This window comes from Andrena cerasifolii, chromosome 4 (genome assembly GCF_050908995.1).
Source record: "Andrena cerasifolii isolate SP2316 chromosome 4, iyAndCera1_principal, whole genome shotgun sequence".
NCBI classification, from domain to species: domain Eukaryota; kingdom Metazoa; phylum Arthropoda; class Insecta; order Hymenoptera; family Andrenidae; genus Andrena; species Andrena cerasifolii.
This window is the reverse complement of record NC_135121.1, coordinates 13,644,787-13,672,177: the sequence shown is the minus strand read 5'-3', so window position 1 is coordinate 13,672,177 and position 27,391 is coordinate 13,644,787. Positions and strand designations below refer to the sequence as shown.

Sequence of the window (27,391 nt, the reverse complement as noted above, 5' to 3'; positions counted from 1 at the left end):
AATTGATCCTGGCCGATACGACCGGCGACGTTCGTTAGAGCTTCGTAAATATATTTCCCCAGAGGGATATCCGTTTACGGAAGGTTACTTAATGAACGGCCGTCCCACGCTAACGGGTAGTTCCGATATTTAGACAAAAGACGGATTAGCTATCTCGATAAAAACCGCCGAGATTTTAGGTAAACGCGGGGACGGTATCGATGTGGTAATTAAAACGAGAATGAACACACGGAACAGTCTGTTCAGTAATTTACGACACTGGGAATTCGTGGAGTCGCATATTTCACGGGCTTGGGAGTGGACAGAAAATTCCGTGCGCACATCAGGTAAGGTCGTAAACGTACGGAGAAGAAAGGTGGCAAGGGACTGGGATATTAATGCTTAACACAGCAAGGGGAGTTAATTAGACATTACTAGGCAACCAGGATATCAACAACGCCAATATAATTGACATTTCGATGCCTCAGGCTTGATTCGAAATGTCGTAAAAGAAGTTCCTACGGGATTCATAAACAATCTCCATTGAATATCGCAGTCCAACCTCAAATTCAATTTTGTTTCTATAGAACTCAAGTATACGACTCGCCGATAGACAATCCAATTCATTTCTAGGCGTGTATAGCGGTCGTTACGCGCAACAGTCTGCTCGAACAAACTACCATTGAATATTCCACTCGCGAGCTGCGCAGAAATTTAATTTATTTTCCAACCATCGCAACGAACACCATTCCTCGCTGTCTATAAAGCAAACTGCCAGAAAATATAAACTCCATGTTCGATATTTGCAAGTACAGCGGGCATCGAGGATTCGAGCATCGAGGATTCGAGCATCGATCACGGCAACGTAGTAATCGCGAAACGGGCGAGAAAGCGTTTGCGCAAGTACAGAGAGCGCGGGCGGCACCCGTCGCTTGATTCACGCTCGTTCGTCTAATCGCGTTAACGGGGGCCACCTACATACTGTGCAGAGACCCTCGGCAGCAGCTTCGAAGGCAAATCAAGGGGGATACAACCCGCTAACTACGCACAATTTTCTTCGACCGACCTTTCTGCGTCGTTTTTGCGTCACAGCTCGCGTGTAAACACAGCCCGGCCTGCGCAACTGGCCATATAACCGATCAACAATCACGCAGCGACACGTTCGTTACGAGAGCGAGATACGCAGCCTCTGTCGCGAATATTCCAAAAGCACTGCGTCAACAGGTTGAAAAATTTAGATTCCACGCTCTCAGTATCGATCGGAAGAGACTTTTACGGTCGATTTGCAGCGGCAGAAATAACGAGCACCTGTATCTACGCGAAATTGAAGATAAGACAGCGCCGCGTTATTGCTCTATTTTTATGCTTCGTTTCTAGGAGGGCTGCGAGAAATTGTAATTCGATATCTTGTTTACTTTCTCGATAAGTGCCGGCTCGTAACGTGATACATCTGCGCCAGCCTCGGCATCGCGTCGTCTTAGTCGTTAAATAATTTATAGTTTGGAAGTCAATTATCCTGTATTATGATATCCAAGTGTTTTAATTGGAAACGACGAATGAATAAAGTAAGATTTGCTACTCGATCGGCGCCGAGGGATCTACAATCGCCAAATGGCACCCAGTATTTAGTCTAATGATCTTAAATATGTTTTCAAGTTCCTAGATATTCGGTTCTAAGATAAGATACGATAAAATGTGTTCCATTGGCATCGTTACGTATTCATCGCTGACAATTTCGTACGCAGCTAGGTATTTTTTCAAGCCACTTTCAAGCTCCTCGAGTTATACGTGCATACACGCACCATTCGAAAAAGCAAAGGAATTTCCGATAAGATACAACGAGACGGCACATAAGTATATAAAATCTAATTAAATGTAGAAGCCGAATGGAATCGCGCGCAAAAGGAGCCCGCTCTCATTGGCTCTCAGCAAACGTTTACCCACGTTTCCATACGCTTATCGAACACCGCCGTATCGGGCCAGAACATTTCTGGCACTCGAAACAATTAACTCCGATACAGCTACGAACAGGAACTTCGATAAAGAGGAGACCATGCTTAATCAAAGCTTATCTGATTAATTGGTAAGCTGGCGGGGCATGCGAGCATCGTTCGAATTCCATTCGACCGCGTACCTTCGGTCAAATAAAAGTCCAACGTCTACCTGTGATCACTCAGCGTTCAGCTCCGTTGCAATTACACAGAAAATCGTCCGCGTCCACCAGGTCCGTGTGCCCCTATGTCCTTTCTCGGGGCTTTCACGCACACACGCACGCAGACGCGAAGACGACGGCGACGCAGTGCTGCCAAGAGAGCCGGCTGCCGGTCCGCCGTCGTTCGAACAGTCTCGGAAACCCATCGCGTGGAGAGCGCGGCGCGATCGCGAGGCGAAAGAAACGCGACCGGAACGTGTCCCGGGGGCTAACTGTTGCTAGGAAGATTCAGGGATGAGCCGCGGGATCGAAGGGACGGAGGGCGAGAGACAACAGGCAGAAAAGAAAAGGCGGTTCTGGTTTCGCGGTCGCGAGAAGGTTGCCGGCTGCCGCCTTGGCACTGACAGTGGCCCTCGCGCCTAGCAACACCGAACGCCAAACTGTCGACTCGCCGAAGCCAGCCGGCACCGCGCCACCCTGCCCCCCTTTTCAATCCACGCGTCCTTCTCGCGCTCCCGCCACTTCTTTCTCGCTCGAGCCAGCACCGTCGTCGTGCCGTCTCGCTTCCACGCCTCCTTCTCGCTCCGCTTCTTTCTCTCCGCTATTTACTTCTATCTTCGTTCCTGCTTCCCGCGCCCGGTCCTCCTCTCACCCTCGTCCGATGCTCCCCTGCCCTCCTTCGCAAGAAAACAAGTATACGTATACCTACACACATGGGGCCCGGCCCGACGCGTTCGATCTTCGTCACGATCGCGATCCACGCCCGTCCCTTTCCCGCCGGCGCGTGCACCGGTCTCGCTCGCCTTTTCTCGCACGCGCGTAATCGCCGGCAAGCCGAGCAGCAGTGCCGCGAGCCAGGCGCGCCAAAGGGCACGCGCGATTGGTCGCGACGGCCGCGGCCGGCCAATAGCGGCGGCTCTGCCAGTCGTCAGGTGGTAAAGCAAGAGAGCGCGGCCGCGAGCGCGCCTAGCTACGTCGGATAAATTGATTCTCGGCGGTTTTCGAATGTTCGCAGGTCTCGGGGATGCTGCCGAGGAGACCTATATCGGACGTTAGCTGCCACGGGAAACATCGATCGGTGCTGCTTATACAATCGAAGGTCTACGCGCGATTAGGAACGGTGCACGTGGAAAAGAGACTTCCGAGCGGTTCCATTTGCTCGCAACACATTTTCTACAACGTGATCTTCTGACGCGCCGCAGATGTTTTCTGAGAAAGCTGTGCGCGTGTGATTCAGCTACGTAGATTCTGGTAATTCCCTCTCGCATGTGTACCGCCCTGAAATAGGTCACGGCGCGAAGGAAGAAGCGGACGAGGCGGCAGCAAGGAGGGCCAGAGCCGAGGACACGGATCACGCGCGCGGAGCATACGTGCCTCGCATTCGCGGCGTTCCTTTCGCCGTTGCCTGATTAGCTCTGGTCGTAATTTATCAGATTAAATGGATAATGCGGGCCGGCCCGACGGCTTACGTAATCCCGTCGTTGCTCCCGGGAGCAACCGTCTTCCTCAAAGATTCTTTATTATCCGCTCCCGGTGTCCCTTGCGCAATCCACCGCGACGACTAAAATTGGACGCTGACAATCGGCTGCCGTTAACGAGTTCGTTGTGTTTCCGGCTGAAACGCGGAACCAGCGACGGCGTTACGCAACCCCCCCCCCCCCCGGGGGGGAGGGAGGGGGGGGGGCAGGAATGATTTCAGGAAGCGGCCCGAAATCGGCAAACATCTGACTATCGATCGTTGGCAACGCGATCACGGAGATGCGTGGGGGTACAAGGGCGCTGAAACGTTTAAAGGCACGCTCCCGAGAACTGGGCACGTGAAAGTAAGGCTCTCTTCGAGTACTCGGAAAAAGCGAGCCGAGCCAGGCTCGATAAAACCGAGTAGCTCGAATTTTTTCGAGCGGCTCGAATATACTTGGAGCGGATCGAAATTCTCGAGCGGACCGACTGTGTCGAGTAGCTTGAAGCTTGAACGTTTCGGGCAATACGAATGTTTCGAATATTTTAGGTTACGTTTATCCACGGGAATGTAAATAATTATAATTATTATTATCATTATCAGCGGGAATACCCTTTAATATACAAAACATATTATTATTATTATTATTATTAGTATTATTATTTCGACGGGAGAACTCTTTAGTATACAAAGCTTGAACAATTCAGTGCAATAAATATATATAAAATAACGTAACATAAACAGAAAAAATAAAATAAAACGGAAAATATAAAGTAACGAGAAAAACATAACAACATAAAACGACGACGTCGCCAAACAACTGAGCGCAAATTGAGGAGATGGTAGTCTCCTAAGTACCAGAGTCCTAAACGAGGCGAAGGAGGTTAAGAAAATATCTAATTCAGCAGGGCACTGGTTTAGCTCCTCCATAGCACGATTAATGGGATCGGCAGAGCAATAATGATAATTTGGGATTATTATTTATTAATAAACGGGAATACTCGTAGCATACAAACTATGCATAATCAGTAGGACTGACAGAGTCTGATCAGTTAAGATTCTGGAGGTAACACGTAACTGAGTAAATACTATAAACTATACAATAATTGTCTGCTCAAAATTGAGTAACACGCCTATTTAGGAACGACAAAAACGAACTTAGGGAGCCAGTGAACGGGTCAATATCGCTGAAGTATTGGTTCGCCGCATACATAGCTCGATCAAGCGGGTTTACCGAGTAATGCTGGTACTGGGGGACCCTCGAAACAAAATGTTAACTAGTACAAAGAGAAATGAGTCTGCTAACTTATTCTAATAACCTAAGCATATGTGTTACGCATCGGGGACAGTTATTCGGAGCGTCGACTGAGCAATTATAAAATAATGGTTTTCAGTAAGTAATGTGAACAATTAAAATGTAAACTGTAAATGGAAATATTCTGTAAGTTTTGAAAATAAGTACTAAATTCAAATCTTTCTTTTTTTATTATTATTATTATTATTCTTTTTTCTTTTTTTTTGCGGTATTTATGAACGTATTCATACACTTCTCTTTACGTTATCTTTCTTTTCTTCTTACTTCTTTCTTCGTAACCTAAAATATTCGAAACATTCGTATTGCCCGAATATTAATGCGAGTCACTGTACGTACTTTAATATGGCGGAAATTGGGAATGCGCAGTAAAATAGGAAAATGAGCCGCTCAGCGAGCACACCTTATATCCTTACGTCACGGGCAGACAGGGTGGGCGAGGCGAAGAATCGCGCAGCGGGTTTCTGCTCTTAAAACTGAAGCCAAGTGACCGTACGCGCGATTCTTGGCCAGAAGGAGGAAATTATTAGGCACGCCAGCGATCTGCTTGAGTTGTCCGAGGAAATTGCTCGTATTATACCTCAGCACCCGACAATGGAAGGTGATCTACTCCGAGGAACGATCTGAGCATCGTGTAATTGCACGTATTCATTGGAAGACTTGGAAACGGGCGCACCGTTGCGTCCGAGAATTCCGAAACGACATGCTCGCGCAAGGGAGTCGTAGGGACCAACAGCTGCCACGCAAAAAGCTTCGCGAATTTCAAGTTCGCGTTGCGGAATATTTAAAAAAAAACTTTAGAATCACTGAGAGACGCTCTCGACGCGGCTCGGCAAATATTTTACTACTGTCCCGCAAAAGTGCTCGAATTGTATGATAATAGCTTATCTCCGAGAGTACACTGTGCATTATCAACACGTCCCCATTCATGGTGGGCAGATCGAGGAGTAAATATCGAGAGGAACGGGTATTTCCATCTGCGCGCGTTTATTAATGGGAAAGGGAATTAACATTCCTAAATTTCGATTCCACGTAAAAGGCACTCGACGAGTCTTCTAATTGAAAACCTGCCCAATGCCTCGAGGCTTGAGAGATACGACGCGAGCGCTGCACAATAACGGGAGGTGCGGATGTAAATAGACGTTTTATCGGATAACCGTGGACGCCTGGAAGTCTGCTATAAATGTTGCCGTCGCAAATTTACCCCGCTCGTTAAAGATGCAAAAACCTTGCTCGTTGCAGTTACCGGCCAAGGTCGCGGCCTTAATCGCGTATTGGGCGTCTGACCTATATGTGTATACAGAGACGCTCCCCAGGATTTAAAGTTTCTGGAACTACTACAGCGGTCGCATCGACTGCCGAAGTGCTCTCCAGATAAACGATACGGCAGTGCAGAGGCTGGGACACGTTCTCTAACAATAGCCGAATAAACGAATTCGAGGCTGCCAGCCTGACGTTACACCACTGCGCCACGAGCGGGAACTATAGATCGACATTTGGAAAAAGACAGCCAGCTAGCTATTCACGCCTATTCTCTGCCATCGCGAATGTTTCGCTTCGTTGCTCGGGACAGCTATTGCATCACGAAGTGACTTACTTAGGTCACTCCTGATAATTACACTGTACTGTAACTGCAAGTAACACTGTACGTACTTCATTGTTTGGTTAAGGGGAGGTTCTGGTCTAGAGCCCCAAAAAATAGGTGATATTTAGGAATTAATTAAAGGAAAACTACTATATATAATTTAATGGGACTTGTTGCATTGTATTAAGGATGTCTTATGTTATAGAAATATATTTTTTGTTTTATAATTAATCAGTGCAAACAGCCCTGGGGAGTCGTTAAAGTTAAGGCGTCAAAAAATTGATGCAAATCGGTGGGACCTGTATCTCTAAAAGTTATTATCCGATTCGACTGAAACCTTTTTTATTTTGAAGATTATTCTTCTTTCTAGGGGGGGGGGACTAAAAAAAATTACAAAAATTACATTTTTTTTAGAAAATACGACACTTCACGTTTGAAATCACTTTTCCCTGTATTTTTCGTCCTTTCAACGCCTTTAAAAATTATAAATTTTCAACTTTTTGTAATTTTTTTTAGCCCCCCCCCTAGCCAAAAGAATAATCTTCAAAATAAAACAAGTTTCAGTCGATTCGGATAATAACTTTTGAAGATACAGGTCCCACCGTTTTGAGAACACTGTTTCGAGAAAAACGCATTTGAAGTTTTACGTGAGCGCCGAGTAGCCGGTTGTGACCCATGTATTTGCCGCGACTCAAATGCCTACAACTTGGGGAATTTTACGAATTTCAACAAATCCTTTTAAACCCGTATTCCTAAAAGATTGAACATTCGAAAAATGATATAAAAAAATCGACATTTAGACCAGAACCTCCCCTTAAATGCAAATTGGAGGCGAAATTCGGCATAGAAATGAAACTTTCGCTTACGACTCTGAGCAGGCTTAATCTGACTTAATCCCAACACTCGATCGGCCTTCACGACAGTCGATCATCGTGCTCGACCTTCGATCCGGCGTGTACCCAATAGACCCGTTCGACGGTCTTTATGTCTCGCTGTTCGACCGGTACAAAAGGCGATGAAAGATCGATGGATTAACGTTATCTGCTTTGCCGCACGACCTCATCGCTGAAACACGCCCTGAAATCTGAAATCGAGGATGACGCCTGAACGGTTACGGATTTTCTCTGGCCACTGAAGCGCGCGTCGATGTTACACGTGACGATCATTCGTCGCGTTGTAGGTACGCAATAAGTTCTCTCGTGTACAGTGGTAAACCGTTCACAGAGTGGAAGGTGTAATTGTAATTTTATTTTAACATGATCAGGATCCATATTCATTGGCTCGCGTAGTGGCTTCTTTTAATTTCTTACTTCGTATCCGAACAATTTTTCCATTTATTTGTGCGTCCACCCTGTCTCAGATACGTGAAAAGTATCGTTCTGAAGGAGTCAGAAGTCGGATTAGAACAATGCAGTTTGTCGTATTGTCGATAAAGCTGCGCGGCTATTACAACGTAATATCATTTCACTAATTTATTTCGGCGTATCGAATAAATCTCGCGTATTAGATTTCGCGAAATGAAGCGTGGCAAGCGGTATCGCGTCCGGCGAAGGCATTTCACGGTGAAATTCGCTGACAACGGCCGTTCCGCGTAATTAATTTTATACACGAAAATGGGAATGAAGTCGATATCATATGTCAGACCTAGCAGGGATACGTCCTATTGGAATATCATGCCAGCAAAAGCGGCCGTCGGAAACAAGAGCCTGAATTAACGGAACGAATTAATATCATTTCTCTGATAATATCGTTATCTCTTTCTCAGCGCTACTACAAGGAATCAAGCGGCTAGAATCCTTGGCTTCGTTGCTGCGTGAATCGGCGGATTTCGTTAATCCTGGTACCTTAATCGCCCTGTACAACGCATTAGTCGTTCCCCATTTATCGTGCGCGTCTCCTGCGCGGAATCCCTATCAGGAAAGATACGTTACATTATTGGAACGCGTTCAGCATAAATTCTTACGACTGCTGGCTTTTAAACTCGGCACTCCGAATGTCTCGACTATGTAATGAATATAGTTCTATTCTGGAAGTCAGCGGTCTTCTCACACTGGAACATCGTCGAAGTCTATCCGATCTTACTTGCCTTTTCCGTATTATCAGTGGCTACACCGACTCTGCGGACATTTTGGCTCTGGTTAACCTTTATGCGCCTATTGTCTCTCTAAGATCGCCATCTCCTTTTTACTTAGCTGGACACGACTCTTCGTTTGGGATGAATAAATCCATCAACAGAATATGCAGATTAGCGAATCGTTACAGCGAACATGTCGACTTTTTTAACGGCACATTGGCCACCTTTAAATATCGTTTGCAGGCTTTGGCTCGCAGGAACGTCGCTGTACACGTTAATTCCATTTCTAACTTTAATTGCATTAGTTATTAGTTCCACTATTTTATTGTATTATTGTTTGTTTACGTATGTACTGGCTTTTCTGCTCTTTTCTTTTCTTTTGCATTGCTTACTTGCTAACTTTTCAACGGTTATTGTATACTAAAGGATCTTTAATTATTATTATTATTTATTTATTCCCGCGGGTAAAGACACTTTAGTACACAATAACCGTTGAAAAGTTAGCAAGTAAACAATGCAAAAGAAAAGAGAAGAGAAGAAAAGCCAGTACATACATAAACAAACAATAATACAATAAAATAATGGAACTAATAACTAATACAATTAAAATTAGAAATGGAATTAACGGGCGTGTGCAGCGACGTTCCTGCGAGCCAAAGCCCGCAAACGGTATTAATTAATAATGATAATGATGATGATAATAATAATAGTAGATAACATAATGCGATTAAACGAGTACGGTACAATTTCATTCCAACATCCCGCGTAATCGCCTCCGAACAGTCATCAGGCCAAGGAGCATTCTCTACAAAAACCTCAAGCTTCCATTCATGTCGTTGCAAGAAACGGCGCGAACGATGACTAACGTAAGCGGCTGTACGTAAAAATCGAGCAGCCCGGTGCACTCCTCGCTGGATCGCCGAAAGGGCGTCTGCTAGAACAGTGCACAGATGAACGAGAAAAAGCAGAGTTAAATGGAGGCACCGGATAAGAAAGCCCTATTACACCGCAATTGTGGCGCACGGAGGATGGGGTACCTATCCGGAGTGGAGGAGACACACCAGAGAGCAAAAGCAAACGCTGCTGGCGGATGAAAACGCGATGGGAGGAGAAAGGGAGATAGACAAAGACCGTTGAAGGAACAGACGGGGTGAGATAGAGGGACAGAAGAGGACAGAGCGCGCACGGCTCCCTCCTGAGATGACATCTCCACGCGACCTTGGAACCGAGACTGACCTTGACCGTGTCAACCCCCACCACTGTACGTTCTAACGCGTCCCGGCCGCTCCCCCCTCTCCAGCGCCCTTGCCACGTTATCCAGAGCCGCGTCGTATTACGCGAATGCGATGTTGCTCGGTGCTGGCTGCTGCTGCTGCGGCTGCGGGCATCGTTGCTGCATCGACCGGCCGCAGCAGACTGCCAGCCCCTCCTCGCCTCGCCCCTCCCGCACCGCGAACCCCCCCCCTCGAGCAACAGAGACGAAGCTCGGGTGCCGAAGGCGGATAGCGTCCCACCGCCCTTTTATTCCATATACCTATATAAACGTCTATCCCGCGGCACGGTGAAAGTCGCGAGAGACAGAGAAAGAACGGGCGGGAGAGGGAGCGCGTAAATAATGATAGCGAATATCTGTTGGACGGTGGAGTCTCATGGAGACTCTGCCAGCAGAGATGAATCATACGGCGACCGATGGAAACGCGAATGGAAGTTAAGGCGGCTGACCAACTCCCCGACGCCTCGCCTACGGTTGCGCATGTACACTGAAAGGGTTCGTTCTATGGGAGACCGTGTTACGTGTTATATACCCAGGCGCGAAGTGGAAGAAGCGAATGGTATTTGCGTAGTACCATATACCGGGTTGCCCTGGCTACTCCGACGCGAATGGTCGAATCGAGACGTACGCGCGACGGGTTTAGTCCCTTAGGCTGAAAGCGGTGTGTCGCTGCGGTTCTGCGCCCGAACTCTCGCGCTCTTCGCGTGGAAAGCGTGAAGAACAATGCGAGTCCCTTGATGCGCGTTAAATTCCGAGAGGGAAATCATATGCAGCGGGTAAAGCAGCGAAAAAGGCGCTTTTACTGCCACGTATAGCCAGCCTCCTCCATCGTTCAAGCTGCCTTGAAGCCGCTCCCAACGTCCCGACGCTTCTTCTTCCTCCCCTCCAGGGACCTTTGCTCCTTTCGCTTCTCCGCTAACCGAGATCGAACGTTCCATCTCGCTCGCTCGCGTAGCTCCACTAACACCCATCCGCGTGGAACGCTGCTGCTCCACCGGAACCCTTTCCCCGGCGATAATGTAGGTGAAAATATAGGGTGACGCGCGAGACGGGCGATGCCTTTCTTTTCCCCCGAATTATCGTCGCCATTTGAAGATCGCACGATCGACGAAAAAATTTCTGCTTTCCCTGAAACTTCCACCGAGCCTGAGTTCTGACCCTGCTGTTGTAAACGAATCTTGAATTATGGTTTTAATATAGGGTGAATCGGTAGAAAAGATTAGCTGTACTCTTTGAACGCAGAAAAGTGTTTCTCTCAACTATTCCAGAATATATATATATATATATATATTCCTACCTGGGATTTAAATGATCGATTTACCATATTTTCTCCTTTACACTTTTCTCAGGAGTAGGTATGTAGATTTTCTTGTCCTATCCTATATGCAACACTTTCGGTACGGTTTATCATGAATACGTTATCCAGGGTCGACCGTTTGTATGCAGAATGATTCGAATATGGCGGATGGTTATAACTTTGACAACGATTAAAACCATACATTCTCCATTTACGGCGTGTGTAACTACGTGACGTCTCTGGATTTCCTAATCTTTTCAATTTAAATAAATTATTGCTCGAACCAGCAACGTCCCCGCGGCCACGAAATAACCCTACTTTTCGATACGCCGTGTAGATTTAAGTGCAGGATAAACGGTCGTAAAGTTTCAACTACTGAAACAAACGCGGTGTCGGGGAACACAAAAGCCACTCGTTTGCGTCAGTTTTCGTGGAACGTAAAACGGAGCTGATAAGAAATGCTGATAAATAGTACGATGAATATTTTAGAACGACACACGTGGTGCCGTGTATTGGCGACAGTTTCAGCAAAAATTCTACGTATCACGAAATTATCAGTACAGCATCGTGTATAGGGTGAAAGAAATGTGGAGTACCAGATCTCGAATCGGACTTCAAGGTAACGAGAAGAATGGAGCTGTATTGTCGCGAAGCGCTGCCTTTCAGATTGATGTCAAACGAGCTCGACCCTCGCGCCCTTCCTCTAAAAAGATCGCGATGGCAGAATCCTATTTCGTGGAACATCAACATAATTTCCAACACTGAACGTAACTTCTTACTGCTTGTATTATCAGAAAATAAAAGTGTCGCACTCGAAGGGAAAGCATTTAAAGTTGTCCGCGCGTACTATTATCAATTATTTATATCAATGTTTTAATACAGCAGAGTGTTTTTTCTCAATTCAACTTTCAAATAACCCGCCATCACAGAAGGCAGTCGATCAACCGACGACTACTGCAATTTGGAATGTTCGTAGACTTATACAGCGTGTTCATCAATGAGCAAACGTCTAGCAATAGGTGAGAAACTGGTAGGCATTGGTCGGAATGGTTTGCAAGGAGTTTAAGTACAGGAACAAGTATTTAAATCAAGCTGTCACACCATGTGCTTCCCGGCAACTTCCGCAACTGCCGAACGTCCACCGAACGTTCCACTTTGAGCGCTTAAAAATATCGCGTCAACGGGTACCATTCCCTTGCAGCACTGTTTACGAACGCATAAGGGTGTAAAGAGCGTTTCAGACTCACCCCTGTCGAACTTCTTGCCCTCTGGATCGATGTCTTTCACGTTGAAAATATCCTCGAACAGCACGCCCGCCATTTTAGACACACGCGACTGTGCTCCCTCCTGGTGGCGGACGTTCGACTTACTCCCAGGAATGTAACTTCAGGCCGCTACAATTCAGAAATGTAGGTTAGTCGTTCTCGTAAATTAATTTGGGAACCATTATGTTCAAAAAGGACGTATCCTGGAGTCTGTTAACAGTTTATAAGACCCGACCGTATTCCTGAACGATCACACGAACACGAATCCTTTAAATGCGCAGATCGATTTGAAAAGTCATATCTCGAGATTCATATTTCCACTATTTCATTCATTTCAATTAAAAGCATTCCACTGACACGTAAATATTGTACCTGCAAAGGTAATTACGTAATGAACTAAAGGTTCTGGCGTGAAACAGCCACGTGCTCTCGAGTGGATTAATGGCAGAACCGTGACATCGGACCATGAAACAGCCCCACTTTACATTTATGATAAAACATGAATACAATTAGGAAGGAATGATGTTTATTAGATTGAGGACTCGGATGACCCTGAAAGTTCAGCTTGCAGCAAGCTCAGCAGGGGGAGTCACTGCATAGGCTTACGGCTTTTACGCAGCACAATTATCCTTTTTACGCACTTAAGAGAACCCTAACGCGATGCATGCACGGCAATGAGTCTCGGCATTATGACACGTGTATCGGTATAACGTGTTACGTAAAATTGGGGATTTCATAATGTTGCGCAATCGCCAGGAAATCTGCATAAAGTTACCGTTAAGCAGAAGCTGGCGGGCACGTGATTTAATATCTGTCAAGCTTAATGTATACATACACTGGAATGCGTTTGTAAATTCAATAAAAGTTAAAGGGTATCTTCAATTTTACTTTTCCACAAATTCAAACCCCATTATTTATAAGGGTGCAATTACTAATGCAATAAGCTTCAGTTTTTTATGATATTGAGCGCTACATGATTTTCACTGTGATACTCGTGGAACAGGATATTGACGTTGATTAATGGCACATACTGTGAATCGAATTTATATTTGATTGCAAAAAAGGCAATTCTACTTTTCTTAAGGGGGTAGACACGGGTAATGCAGCGCTCTGTATACCGACATAATCTGGCCCGAAACATGGGTTTGCGCGCTGACGTTGTTTGTCCATATATGAGCAAATTTTGGGCTGGGCGAGGTCTCATTCGAAAGATGAAGGTTGAATGCAGCCCGCTCTGCTCATGGTTCAAAGAGATTGTGTTGATATGTGATAATATGAGTGTCCAAAGTAGAGAAAAAGTGGGCGAAATTCACTCGCAGATTCCAAGTATTTGTACGTCACTAAAAGAGTTTTGTGACTCAAACGATGAGCAGAGCGGGCTGTACTGAACCTTTCTCTTTCGAATGAGACCTCACCCAGCTCAAAATTTGCTCATATAACGACAAACAACGTAAGCCCGTGATTGCATTCCCAAATACGAGTTCCGCCATATTGGCGACAATACAGAGCAAGTCACGTGACAAATTTAGTTCAGATAGTGAATACGAGATGGCGCCTACTCGGCAGGACTGCCAACGTGGAATCATAACAAAACTGGAGCGTTAGGTGGATAAATATGCCACAGTAAAAGCGTGATGCAGTCAATGTATGCATTTTCGTACGATTAGAGGTTAGGTTATATGCATTTTAGGCATACATTGACATAGGAACTGCTGGGAATTGTATACATTTACTAAATTAACGCTTTTATCGTTACATATACATCACTTGAAATCGCTGTCGTATTTATGTATAGTAATTCAGGCAGTTAGAACAACAACGGACTAACCTACATTAAAAAAAATTTCCTATTGTACATCGATGGCTTACAATTAGTGCACACATATTGTGTGTCCACTTTTAGCGTTTTTGAGAAAAACAGGTTCAAACATTCAATGGTACTTTATAATTACATAAATACTTTTTGCATTATTGTAATATAGGTATCACTGAAAGTATGTAATTAGTAGTATAAGTTAGAATCTGCAAAATTATAATAATAACTCGACAATAATGCTTGGAAGTTGGACATGCTATTGTAACCAAGTACAAAGGAGGACATACTATACTGAATGATATTATATAAAAATGAATGAAAGGAATAATACTGGAAATAATCTCACTTCAATATTATATCTATTTTTAAAGTAACAGGAATAAAAAAGTAATTCGCAGTAGATATAGGAAGACTTTAAATTTTGTTTATTTATTGTTACATTTTTCCAAGACTATTTTCATCCAGTAACGTCTCCGGAGAGCAAATCAAAGAGCGAGAAGTGGCGCAGATGTTTCGAGACAGTGACTGTTTAACAAAGAGACGCAGAACTTTGGAGCGCCTCTTATTTGCAACTTTAAGGCGATGCCTTTGAAGCTGAAATTTAGTATACCTCTTTCGACATCATATTCTCCTAGTACATAGCCGAATTTTTGGGCGTTCTCAAAATTTTTGCCAGATTTTGGCCCAGGTATAAGGAGAACACGAAGCGAAAGGAGGTACCTTGAATTTCAGCTTCGAAGGCATCCTCGATTGTCTCTCCGAAGACGTTACTTTGTGCCATCTCTTTCGACGGCATGTTCTCGTGTTACAAAACCCAGTTTTGTGCATTGTAATTGTAAGCACTAATTGTAAGCCATCGATGTACAATAGGAAATTTTTTTTTAATGTTTTTTTTAAGTTTTGCTATGAATCCACGTTGGCAGTCCTGCCGAGTAGGCGCCATCTCGTATTCACTATCTGAACTAAATTTGTCACGTGACTTGCTATGTATTATCGCCAATATGGCGGAACTCTGATTTGGGAATGTAGTCACGATTTTTCGTTTTTCGTTTTTATATGAGCAGATTTTGGTCTGGGAGAGGTCTCATTCGAAAGAAGAAGATTCAATGCGGAGCACTCTGCTCACCGTTTGAGTCACAAAACTCTTTTAGTGACCTAAAAATGCTTGGATTCTGCGGGTATATTTTGTCGACTTTTGCTTTACTTTGGACACTGATATTATTACATATCAACACAATCTCGTTGAACCATGAGCAGAGCGCTCCGCATTGAACCTTCCTCTTTCGAATGAGACTTCGCCCAGCCGCAAATCTGCTCATATAAGGACGAAAAACGAAAAATCCCGAACCCATGTTTCGGGCCAGATTGTGTCGGTATACAGCGCGCTGCATTACCCGTGTCTACCCCCTTAAGAATAAGTAGCAACTATGAATACCGGCTCTAGGGACTGATACATACACGCTGCTACAGTTCTAGCAACTCAACGCTACTTCTTTTATAAAATACTCCTTTCGCTTGACAACCGTTAGGTCACAGACGAGGTATATTATACCTCGTCTGTGGTTAGGTCCATGCTTTTCCTTCTTACGAAATCGATATTTCAATTTGCCTGACTAATCAACATAAGCAAAGTTACCATCTAAACTCGTAGGTACGTAGTTTTATTTCTCACCACTGGCGGCACTGCAATCACTTTCTTTGCAAACTCGATAACGTAGAATGCGACACAAAAAGCATAGAAACTTTGGCCCCACATGCTCTGATAAAACTTAAGTTACAAGTATGTACCTGACAAGCCTAACCAATACCTCATACACATCCAACTCTACATTTGCGTCCATGACAAAAGGTACTTCTAAAATTTCCGCGGTATAATCGTCGAGCATTCTCGAGCCAATTACTTCGAGCTTCGTCGTAACGCTACATTAATTTTACGCGCTACTTTATGATCACTCCGAGGATGTCCATCGTTAACTCGTCCGAACACGGGTTACCGAATCGTTACTTGGGACACACATGCATCCGTGTGCGGCGCCCGTAACGCACACAGCTGTGCTCGGGTTTATCGTAATAACGTACGAAACTACGGTGGTGCATACGAATAACACGTAGCGCTCGTATAAACTCGTCCCTTCCGGCGCGTCGATAATGACATTGCCCCCCAGCGATCTCGTCGATAAGATGTACAACCGATACATGTCCCCTACGAATTCATATGCACATGCGCGCACATACCTACACAGCGCACCGTGTAACGCGCAGCGCCGCGAGGGCTATAAAATTTTCAATACACTGCACGGTCGAGCGACGATTACCGTTGCCGCTAATTACGTTCGCCCCTACAGGAGGTAACGAAATCACGGCTGGGATTGTTTATCGATCGGTAGCATAGGGGGACTTCGGGAAAAATAACTGGCGAAAGAAGGAACGAACACGATCGTTCCGCTCCCTCGCGTCCACCAACTTCCGCCTCGCGTACGCTCCGCGCTCGAATGTACGACTGGGTAATCTAAACGCACGTTAGACAAGGATGTTTCGTAAGAGAACTTTCGGCGGGGCTTAGATGCGAACGGAGTAGCAATACGTTACTTTACATTATTTACATTCCCTTCTTTGCTCGCGAGCGCCCTCGCGGGGACATAGGAGAATGAATTATTCCGAGGCCCGGGAGGCCCCGATGTTCATCCTTCTTGCGAGTGTATAACGCATGAACCCTTCCTGACTCGGTAGACATTACGAGCGAGTACCGCTACCTTATACGCGCGGCAGTTTCGCGAATTCGTTACAGTGCTCTCTTTTTCGAGTAGACCGGGAGAAGAAACGCTCACGCAAATTCTCGGTTATTAAGATTGCATTATCCCTGCTTTCTATTCTGCAATTCCGCGAAGAGGGGAAGTATTCCAGTAGGGGAGGGTTGCCTATATCGTACCACATACAGTGACTCGCATTAATATTCGGACACTTTTTAAAATCGCATAACTTTATTAGAATTGGTCCAAACGACTTGAGTTTTTTTGAGAAGCTAGAAGGATTAGTTTGCTAAATGGCGTATTTGGTCGTTTTGAAAAAAATGTATTTGGTCGGAATAGCGAAAAAAATAGTAAAGGTCGATTTTTAAACTTTTTTTTGTGAGCTTGTAATGAAAATTAAAAAAAAAACGTTTGTAGATTGCAGTAAGTTGTATACGTGCCTAAAATTTCATCAAAATCGGTTAACGTTGCTCCGAGCTACAAACGTAGAGGAGACGGGGTGCATTTTGAAGATTTCCCCAAGTTAAAAAAAAATTATTTAAAAAAATAATTTATAATTTTTTTTAAAATTTCTTTTTAACGTGGAGATATCATCAAAAGGCACCTCGAAGCCTCCAGAAGGGAATTCCCCGTGGCCGTCAAGGTAGTTGTGGGATTTTTACCCACTAAAACCCCAGGGCCACTATGAAATTTTTAATAATTCACATATTAATATCTCTATTATTAAGGCCTATTGGCTGAAACGCTCGGACACCTATTTACTTATTTTCGACATGGATCCATCGTGCCAAGGCTCATCAAAATCGATGTCTATCACATGGTGTCCTCCCCTTGTTAGTACACTTCTACATAAAATGATTGTAAAATATTCCAAAATAAATTGGTAAAAAGTTACTTCAATGCGAATGGGGGGACTTAAAAGATTAAACGATTAAGCTTGAAAGCTTTTGTTTCTATATCTAATTCGCATTCGCTTGATATTTTTACCACTACTCTCCCCTACCTAAGCGCGTATGTATATAATATTCCGTTTTAGTCGATCCGCAGAAACACCGTAAATCTTGGCTTCGCATTTACTCGCCCCGAAGCTGTTCTATCCTCTCAAAACCGTCCAAAGATGTTCGCGCAGGATGTGGGAACGGTTCGAACGGACATTCAGGGCGAAGGTTCGAGGGGTTCCGGTTGCGATGCACGGTACAGGTCGTCGACGCCGCGCGCGCGCGCGCGAACGCGGCGGCGAGATCCGGCCGAAGGAGTATCAGGAAGCATGGAAAGGGGGAATGTCGGTCACTGGGCCTTTCCTCGCGATCACGGTACTCCGTTTAACGCCCGGGGGGCAGCACCTAGGAATGCCAGGAAGAGCACGCGTGCAAGGCTCCTCTGCCTTCTTCTTCTCTCTGCCCTCCCGCGTCAACGAATCGGCAACGCTGGGCGTCGAAGATGCGCAACTTCGCCCGGCACGCCGAGAAATATATTATCTCCGGTGCACGAAGCGCGAAGCCAGCGAGAATACATTCGACCGAGCGCAAGCGAGCACGTATCGCGTCCGCGCGCGTTTTTCTTGCAATTCTCGAATCAAATTCTCCCATTAGAGTTCTTTGACCGATACAGTTCGCAGCGAAGCTTTCTACAGCGGGGCAACGTCGTGCCCGATCTTCTCCCCCCCCCCCCCCCCGTCTAAATATTTTCCCAGCTGTCGATCGATAGACCGCGCGCTCCTTCGGCCGGTTGTTTAATTAAACTTCCATCGCGGCAAATTGTCCTGTAATCAGGTCTTGCTCGATGCCTTTATACTCGATCGCGCGCGTGTTCCCGTCGCGAATACCGATATATCGGGGGACTTTTCCCGCCGTTCAGCGAATTTATGCTCTCCATTGGAGAATTACTAGTTCACCGGTCTACTATCGATGATTCCTGACCTTTTGCTTGTTCCAAACAACTTTACGCTACCATTTAGGCAACGGTACTTAATGCACCTCACTCTGTCCTCAGCCTCCAATCTCCCGGCTATACAAAGCTAAAGTGGATCGAAAGCGGCAAAGTATACCCACTAGGGTGGTTCTTATGTATTCTTGGTAAAATTTTTTTTTAAGATTTTCTTCGGAGCACCATGCAGAATAGTTTCAAATAATTAAAAAAAAATCCGTGTAAAGTTTGAGCTCGATTGGATAACAGGAAAAGGGTGCCCCTGGGCCCTTGAATATTTAAATTTTTATTTAACAGCTCGCGAAGTAGATTTTATATAATATCCTTCAAGTTATTGATTAAATAAAAAAATATGTCAAACAAAAGTTGTAGATCCAGACAAGGAGCATCTTTTATTTTGTATTGCTTTTTCTCGTGCGACAAACGGTTTTCGAAAAAAGTCCGAAAAACTAAAAAAAAAAAATATTTTTTCCCATTTAAGGGGGACATATACCGAAATATGCGAAAAAGATAAAAGAAATATTATTTTCAGTGTTGGATATGTCATGAATGTTTCCTGAAAATTTGGGAGCGAAATTCGCAAATATATCGAAGATATAGAGTGTCATATTTCGATATTTTTGCGAAGATATAGTCTATATCTTCGATATTTTTGCGAATTTCGGTCCCAAATTTTCAGGAAACATTCATGACATATCCAACACTGAAAATAACATTTCTTTTATCTTTTTCGCATATTTCGGTACATGTCCCCCTTAAATGGGAAAAAAAATATATTTTTTAGTTTTTCGAACTTTTTTCGAAAACCGTTTGTCGCGCGAGAAAAAGTAATAGAACATAAAAGACGCTCCCTGTCCGGATCTACAACTTTTATTTCACATATTTTGTTATTTAATCAATAACTTGCACTGTTAAATAACGATTTAAATGTTTAAGGGCCCAGGGGCACCCCTTCCCTTTATCCAATCGAGCTGAAACTTCGCACAATTTTTTTTTAATTATTTTGAACTATTCTGGCGGGTGCCCCGAAGAAAATTCAAAAGTCGAAAATAAGAGCCACCCTAATACCCACGTTCGCTGGCGCGATCACCGAGTTGCTCCTCGAACGACGTTCACGCGGTCCGAGCGGCGAGTCTTCTCGTTCCCCCGTTCTCTGGCGCCTCTAACGAGAGGACCAACGGACGGCGGAGGAGCGGGCGACGCGAACGGGGCGCGGTTCACTGCATATCTCCGTGTACCGTAAAGGTTGAAGAAGCGGGTCGTTTGGCGGATCGGATTCCTCGCGCACCACCTTCGGGCCGCATTAATTTTCAGCGCGCGCCCGCCGCGGAGCGGGTTGGCTCGACTCTCCGCGGATGCAGCGGTTGCGACCGGACTTTTTCGTGTCCGCAGGCCAGCGCCGTGCCGGGTACCGCTCCAGAATCGGATTCCAGACGTGTCTGCGCGAGCCACGTGAATTTCTCCGGGCGATCCCGTCGGGCATCGCGCCCAACGGCTCCCCGCTTACCAAGGAAACGAAAAACGAGGAGAGAAGGCACGAGGAACGCTCCTCGCGTATCCGTCCGCGTGTCGACACCAGGTAGAGCGTACCAGGTGGACTACGGCAGACGAGTGGCCGCGCGAAAGGCCGTTGACTGCAACGCGCAGTGATTCCGAATGGTTTTAGGTCATCCGCCCGATCGATGGCTCGTTTCATCTATTATTGAAATGTTAGGGCCGAACGTTAACTCCCGCGACGCGTCGCGTTTCTTTAGACCGGGGGCTTTAGACGTGCAGGCCAGACGCGGCGGGAAAGCTTCCAGCCGGAAGCTGGGGGAGTTCGTGGCCGCTGGCGGGAGCTCGCACGTCCCGCCGCGGTATGTACCCGCCATCGATTTTTCTATTACTCTTTATTGCGGAGTGTCATCGGTGTACCGATGCTCCTCGTTCCAAGTATGACGGACGCGCGTATTAAACGCGGAGCGTAATGTATTGATTCGCGAGGGAACTCAGCGACGTCGCGTCGCGTTGCACGGTTCTCTAAAGGTGCGAATACGCGATGAGATTTTGCGTCGAGCAACGCCACGGCAACAGCTGAATGTAAATAAAGGGACTGACTAGTCAGAGATGAGATCTTTGAAAACATATCACGAAACTTCTCTCGCCAGCGTCTGATTTCGTGGAATTAATTAAGAAAATAATTAAGAATAAATCCTCTCGTCGTGGATCTGAACCAGTGGCTCTACGCTGTCCGTTTCTATCTCGATCGCCTCGATTATTTCGGCTGCGTCTCGGTTTGCCGAACGCGCGCGCGGGAAAGTTCCTCGGACGCGGCATTGCGTGCGTATGTTATTGATAAATTACGCCGAGGAAACTCGCGGTGGTCGCCGCCGACCGTTAATCGAGGCGGCGTGGTAATTGGCGAAAAATACGTAGCTGGGTTTAATGAGCGTCGAAACTGGCTCGTTGTTGCCGCCGCGCTGCTGCGCCCGCGGTTTCTGCGGGAGCACGAAATTCTGTTGCCCCGAAGCGAGGGTATAATCGAAAATTGAATCGCTCGCCGAGGCGCGTGGAAATCCGTACAGGTGTACGATGAATCGGACCCCGCCAGCGAATTATCGAGCGAAGTGGGGCTAAAAATTAATCGAACACAAACTGCATCCGATAATAAACATTTCAGCTGAACAAAACTGAACACAGGGATCAGAGAGACTTTCCCGATGCCACTGAAAGCTCGCAACGCAGATATAAACCACTACAAATGTATCTGAAACTCGAATAACATCGAAGCCGTATAATTCCCAATCAAAAGACCGGCATAAACTCGAATGCAGCCCCAGGATAGAATTACACTGCAAATCACCCTAAAGAACGAACTCTGACAATTTACACTGCCGTTCATGAGCAAGGGCGTCCGTAGACGTTTTTCCAGGAGGGGGCAGCTTTGAGGTGACGGTGAGGAACAATATAGTAGGTAACGAAAAAAAAAGTAGCCCGCTTGATTTTTTTTAAAATCATTTTATAGTGCCAATTTTATTGAAAATTTAAGTCCGAAATTTAGAAGTATTCACTTTTTTAGTATAAACTTAAAAAGATCAGTTTTTAAAAATTAGCGATCTTTTCTCAAAAGTTGGGAGGGGCACCCCCCTCCAGGCGCCCATGTTCATAAGTATCAATACATCCGCTGTATTTGTAACAAATGTGATATTTCCTTTCACTCCTTTTAATCTAAAGCACCGAATAAAGTAAAATTTCTCAGAGCTCTTTGAGAAATCTTCAACATTTTCTACAATAATTATTATTCCACAAAAAGTTAGATGTCTTAAGGGGAGGTTCCGGTCTAGAGCCCCTAAAAACAGGTGATCTTTAGGAATTAATTAAAGGAAAACTATTATATATTATTTAATGGGACTTTTTGCATTGTATTAAGGATGTCTTAAGTTATAGAAATATATTTTTTGTTTTATAATTAATCATTACAGTCGGCACTGGGGAGTCGTTAAATTCGAGGCGTCAAAAAATTGATCAAAATTGGTGGGACCTGTATCCCTAAAAGTTATTATCCGATTCGACTGAAACTTCTTTTATTTTGAAGAATATACTTCTGGCTAGGGGGGAAACCAGAACAAATTACAAAAATAACATTTTTTAGAAAATAACGACACTTGAAGTTTGAAATCACATTTCCCTATAGTTTTCATCCTTTCAACGCCTTTGAAAATTATAATTTTTCAATTTTTGTATTTCTTCTGGTTTCCCTCCTAGCCAGAAGTATATTCTTCAAACTAAAAAAGGTTTCAGTCGAATCGGATAATAGCTTTTGGAGATACAGGTCCCACCGTTTTGGGAACACTGTTTCGAGAAAAACGCGTTTAAAGTTTTACGTGGTTGCCGCTACTCAAATGCCTATAACATCGGGAATTTTACGATTTTCAACAAATCCTTTTAACCAAGTATTCCCAAAAGTTTGAACATTCGAAAAATGAAATAAAAGAAAAATCGACTTTTATTCCGGAACCTCCCCTTAATACTCACGAACAACGGTGTACGATACTTGCCAATAACCGAGCCCTCTCTTAAGATCTCCACCGCAGATCAATAGGTACCTTAAAGCAGAGTCGTTATGTAGGTGCAGCCGAATTAAAATTACCATTGAGACCGAAATAATCTCGGCCGCAGGTGAGGCGACGGCGAAACTAATGCGACGCGCGGAGGGGTTGAAAAAAAATTGCTGCCAACAGTTGCAGGTGGGTTGGAGTGGAAGATCAATGGAAATATTTCGATGGGGCCGATCGAATCGGATAGGATCGGGATTGTTCGTTTCGCCAGTGTGTCCAGAGGCTGGCGTGCAGGGCCGTGGAGATTCTAGAAGGGGGTCATCATACGAGGCCGGCTCCGACGAACGCACCGAGCCAGGACAGTGTACGAACGTCATTCGGCGCGGACTGAGCAGCGAAAGGCGCGCGCTTACTCCGAACGGTTCAGCCGCGACTTTTGATCCAATAAGCTTCTACGACTCTTCCTCCACACTCTCCTTCTCTCTCTCTCTCTCTCTCAGTCTGCCTCTGCTTCTGCCAAACAACGCCCGCGCACAGTGTTACAAACCACTAGTCTGCACCGATAAACCAGCCGATTTCGACAGGACAGTGCGAGAGATATCGTGCGACTGTACTGACGGCGCCAGCAGGATTAATTTGCTGCGCGTTTCATCGCGTGTGGATAATAGAAATCGAGGTGAGTCAATCTTTTAGCCACGCTCTGTTAAAATAGAGCGCTACCTCCTAATTTTTCGTTGGCTCCTCTCGTTTCTGAAATTCCTTCGACGCGCTCTACGTTCGTCTAAGCGGGCTTCCCGTTTTCGGGGGTGCGAGTGAGTTTTGATTAGCGAGGACTTTTTGGGAGCCTCCGTGGCGTTGAGTTTGTTCCAGGAAGATTTTGGTGGACTCTTAGTTTCTGATTCGATGGGAATTTTTTATTCGAGGGTAGGAGAGCGAACGTGCTTTTCTTGTGGCGGGGTGCTTCTGCGGCGATATTTGGAATTTCGCGTGGACAATAGAAATCGAGGGGATTCGATCTGTATACACGCTCTGTTATTTTTGCTCGATTCTCTTACTCGTGAAATTTGCTTTCGTAAACCGAGCGAGGATCGGTTTAGTGAACGGGGGTTTCTTCAGTTTTTCCGAAGTCCTTGGACGTTAGAGTTTGCTTCGGGAAGATTTTAGTGGATTCCTAGCTTCTAACTCGATGGGAACTTTTTCTTTGCGCTTCACTCTTACTGCGACTGATTAAAAACGTCCCCCGAGCGGCACGGCGAATTTTCATTTCGCGCAGAAGCTGCACCGCCCGCGTTCTACGGACGGTCTATTTGCAGGGATAGTTCGTGTTGATAGAGTTCATTAAAATATTATTCTTGGAGCGGAAGTGCCTCTCGGGCTGGAATTCCGGGAATTCGCAGCAGTGTTGCGACGCAGGTTTTAAGGGAAGGTCTATTCCTTCTATCTATTCAGAATATCCCAAGCAACTGGCGGGATTCATCCCCGACCATCTCCAATGCCAGAAACGGAATAGTAAATAAAGATATGTAAATAGTGGGGTAATTGCGGGAGAGATGCCGCACTGGGAGAGACGCCGCACCTTCGATATTTCAGGGTTGTCGGTAATAAAATACAGCACTGTCGATTTTATTTGCTTTAGGCTGTTTGTTTGGGTTAGATTAATAAGCGAGAACGTGTTTCTATTATTACTTTTAAAGATTTTGCTATTTTTCGAGGTAAGTCAACCGCACTTTGCCTCAACAGTTATACGTCGAGTTTATTTTTGCCATCGTAGTAGTTAAAAATTCATAGTTTTTCGTGATGTAACTTTTGTAATACGTTAAAGGAACTCTGTGGAATATTTCTCGGCCAGAATAGGTCATATTCGAAATAGCACTTGGAAATACGAAAGTGCGGCGCCTCTTCCGGGTATTTGGGATAGATGCCGCACTTTTGTGCGCACTGTATCGAAAGGTACCCGACTAAACGATGCTTTTAATGTTAAAGATACAAAACAAGTGTCTGAAAATAGATACCGCGATATCTCAAGGCAAATTATTTATTTTTTAATGACACATCTGATAATCCAAACATATTTCTGGGCTTTTTTCACTCTTTTTCACATTTTATTTTTATTTTATGCGTAATGAATGTGGAAGGCAGAAGAAAACACAATTAAATTTAGAAAAGCAGAAATAATATCTGCACCTATTTATTTTTCCAATTTCATTGTATTTTATAACTGTATAAATTAAAAAGATGTTTCATTTTACTTTGCTTTTACTATTTTTTTTTTTTAAAAGTTAAAATTAACAAATTTAAATGGAAAATTAAACGTTTTTCGAAATGCGACACCACTCCCGCGCGCGCGGCGTCTCTCCTAAAAAGTGGATGTTTTTAGTTGCAATTTTTGAAGGGTGACAAATATTAAAATTCTGATTTCCTTCAGTGCCAGTAGTAGGACAAGATGTTCAACTAATAACATGTATCATCGGAACAAATTTTCATTGCAGAATTTAGACCCGGTGGCAATTTTGCCTAAGGTGCGGCAACTGTCCCGCAATTACCTTAAATATCAAATCGTGGTTTACTTTAAATAAATCATCAAAGCAGTTCCTCCCGGGCTCGTCTGCAGGAATATCTTTTGCTTTGGGTAGGTACTTTAGAGCACTGGCGTGTTTCCGAGGAAACTTAGACCGTCTGCCTTTCGACACTCCGCGCGCTCGTATGCGTGCCCGTTTTCGAATAGCGAAGACTCGCGGCTCCCGGGTTCTTTCTAGGCTGCCGCGTGAAATCCAACGACTCGCGCGGCGTGAATCCTCGGCACGGACGGTCCGCGCGAATTACCGAGTCAATTAATTCTCGCGAAATCCACGGCGCATACGTGTCCACTTGGCCGTGTACTTTCTAAAGCCGGCGAGCAGAATGCAATTTCTACAGGCTGTACGCGACCGTTTTTCCTGCGCACCGTGGGCCGCGGCCCCCGTACGCAGCCCGCGGGGCGCTCGCCGAAGAATTTCCAGCCACGCTCCTCCGAGCATCCTCCCCGCCCCGTGATGCGTCCCGGGTATTAATCATTCGTGCTTTCTTCGCATTCTCATCCCGCGCCGCGCTTACGTGTGCCTTTTGTTAAGGTCGCGCAGCGCGAGTTACCTTTTGCTGCCCTCGAGGCTACGCGATCGGAAAGCCTGCCTCCGCTTACTCCGCTTATTTGCTGGCATGCTTCGTTCGTTTAAACTGCAACCCGGATGGATTGAACACTGACTCAGCGCGCCAGCTATTACTGGAATTCTATGAAAGATATACCTACCCAAGTGTATAAGTTTGAGGCCGAACGAAGCCGCGAGCGCATTAAACGGGCCCCTTGATTATTAATACGATTGGACCCGCGTAATTATTTCGAGCGGCGCGCAACATCTCCGATGGGAATTGCGATTATTATGAAATGCGGAATTCGTGAGTGGATGCGCAGTTCCCATGAAGCACCGTACGCTCTTTCATCAAGTTCCTTTTTCACTCGCGTGCACCGTTATTAACGATATCCCTGTTTATTTCCACCGCGCAGCTTTCGTTCGCAGCGAGCCCCGGCTCCGTTGAAAAGCGCTGAAATGCCTGGCAGCGGGTTTGCACGCAAACGGAACGTCGCCGATTTAAAGTTTCTCTTTGTACTTCTTGCTCCTCGCCTGCCTCGACCCGTCCCGTTCGCGTAGCTGCCTAGGTACTCTGTAATTGATATTTAACGCAACACGGTTCCCTGCCCGCGACTCTGCGCGAGATATTTGCCTATCTGCGTCATTTCAAGCATCATTCCAACGTCCATAACTTTCAAGTGCCTCGATGCGCCTCGAAACTGTTGGTAGGTCGACGATGAGTAGGATTCCTGACACTCGCGAAAATCACCTCTTTGAAGGCGCATCGGGACTTTCGAGACTAGGTACCGAGCGTTCGAGGGACGTCACAGTCGAAGCTTTTCGGAGCCTATAGCCAGGCCGTTGGTAGTCGCGGAGTTACCGCTCGCTTCCTCCCAGGGAGTGCCGCAAAGAATTTCCAATAGCATTCCACGAAGAAAGCGGCCCGGCCACGTAGCCCGCGGTTCTCCTCAAAGGAACCGTTTATCCTGCTTTGTGCGCCGGCCCTGCGATCATTAAAGACGCGGATATGCGTCCTTCGGGAGCTTTTCCTAGAAATTAGATTCTCCACGAGAAATAGTCAATATCGCGTGCGTCCGACAGAAAAGAATAATTGCATCTGACTTTGTAGCAACCCAGTGGCGGATTTAACGGGCGACTGATAAGCAGTTGCCGCCTGGGCCCCTGAAGTAATCCTCCGGAGTAAATTATGATTTTATCCAAACACTGTGTTTCTTTTTGTCTCCCATAATTTTTCTACCACACGCGCGCAGATTTATTTGTAATTCTGTTACGCGTGAACTTATGTTTATATTATTTTAGAGTAATTCTAATCTTGTTATTATCTGTAACAGCTTGATT

General features: G+C 45.4%; 2 protein-coding genes across 3 annotated transcripts in view; one reads left to right on the top strand and one right to left on the bottom strand.

Annotated features, from left to right (window-relative positions):
* Rpb8 (DNA-directed RNA polymerases I, II, and III subunit Rpb8) overlaps positions 1–12,894 on the bottom strand; it is a 63,949-nt gene extending 51,055 nt beyond the window's left edge. Inside the window, exons 1-2 of one of the 2 annotated variants that reach the window (XM_076810836.1) lie at positions 12,769–12,894; positions 12,379–12,525 (exon numbers count right to left, since the gene is read on the bottom strand). In XM_076810836.1, coding sequence (XP_076666951.1) covers positions 12,379–12,451 — 73 coding nt within the window. In that variant the 5' untranslated portion in view covers positions 12,452–12,525; positions 12,769–12,894. The remainder of the gene's footprint in view (positions 1–12,378; positions 12,526–12,768) is intronic. The other variant, XM_076810837.1, reaches the window with a different exon arrangement.
* A 10,326-nt stretch (positions 12,895–23,220) lies between these two features.
* The window catches only part of LOC143368251 (thyroglobulin), a 28,813-nt gene continuing 24,642 nt past the window's right edge, over positions 23,221–27,391 (top strand). Inside the window, exon 1 of the mRNA XM_076810786.1 lies at positions 23,221–23,601. The gene's annotated coding sequence lies outside the window, so the exon portion shown is untranslated. The remainder of the gene's footprint in view (positions 23,602–27,391) is intronic.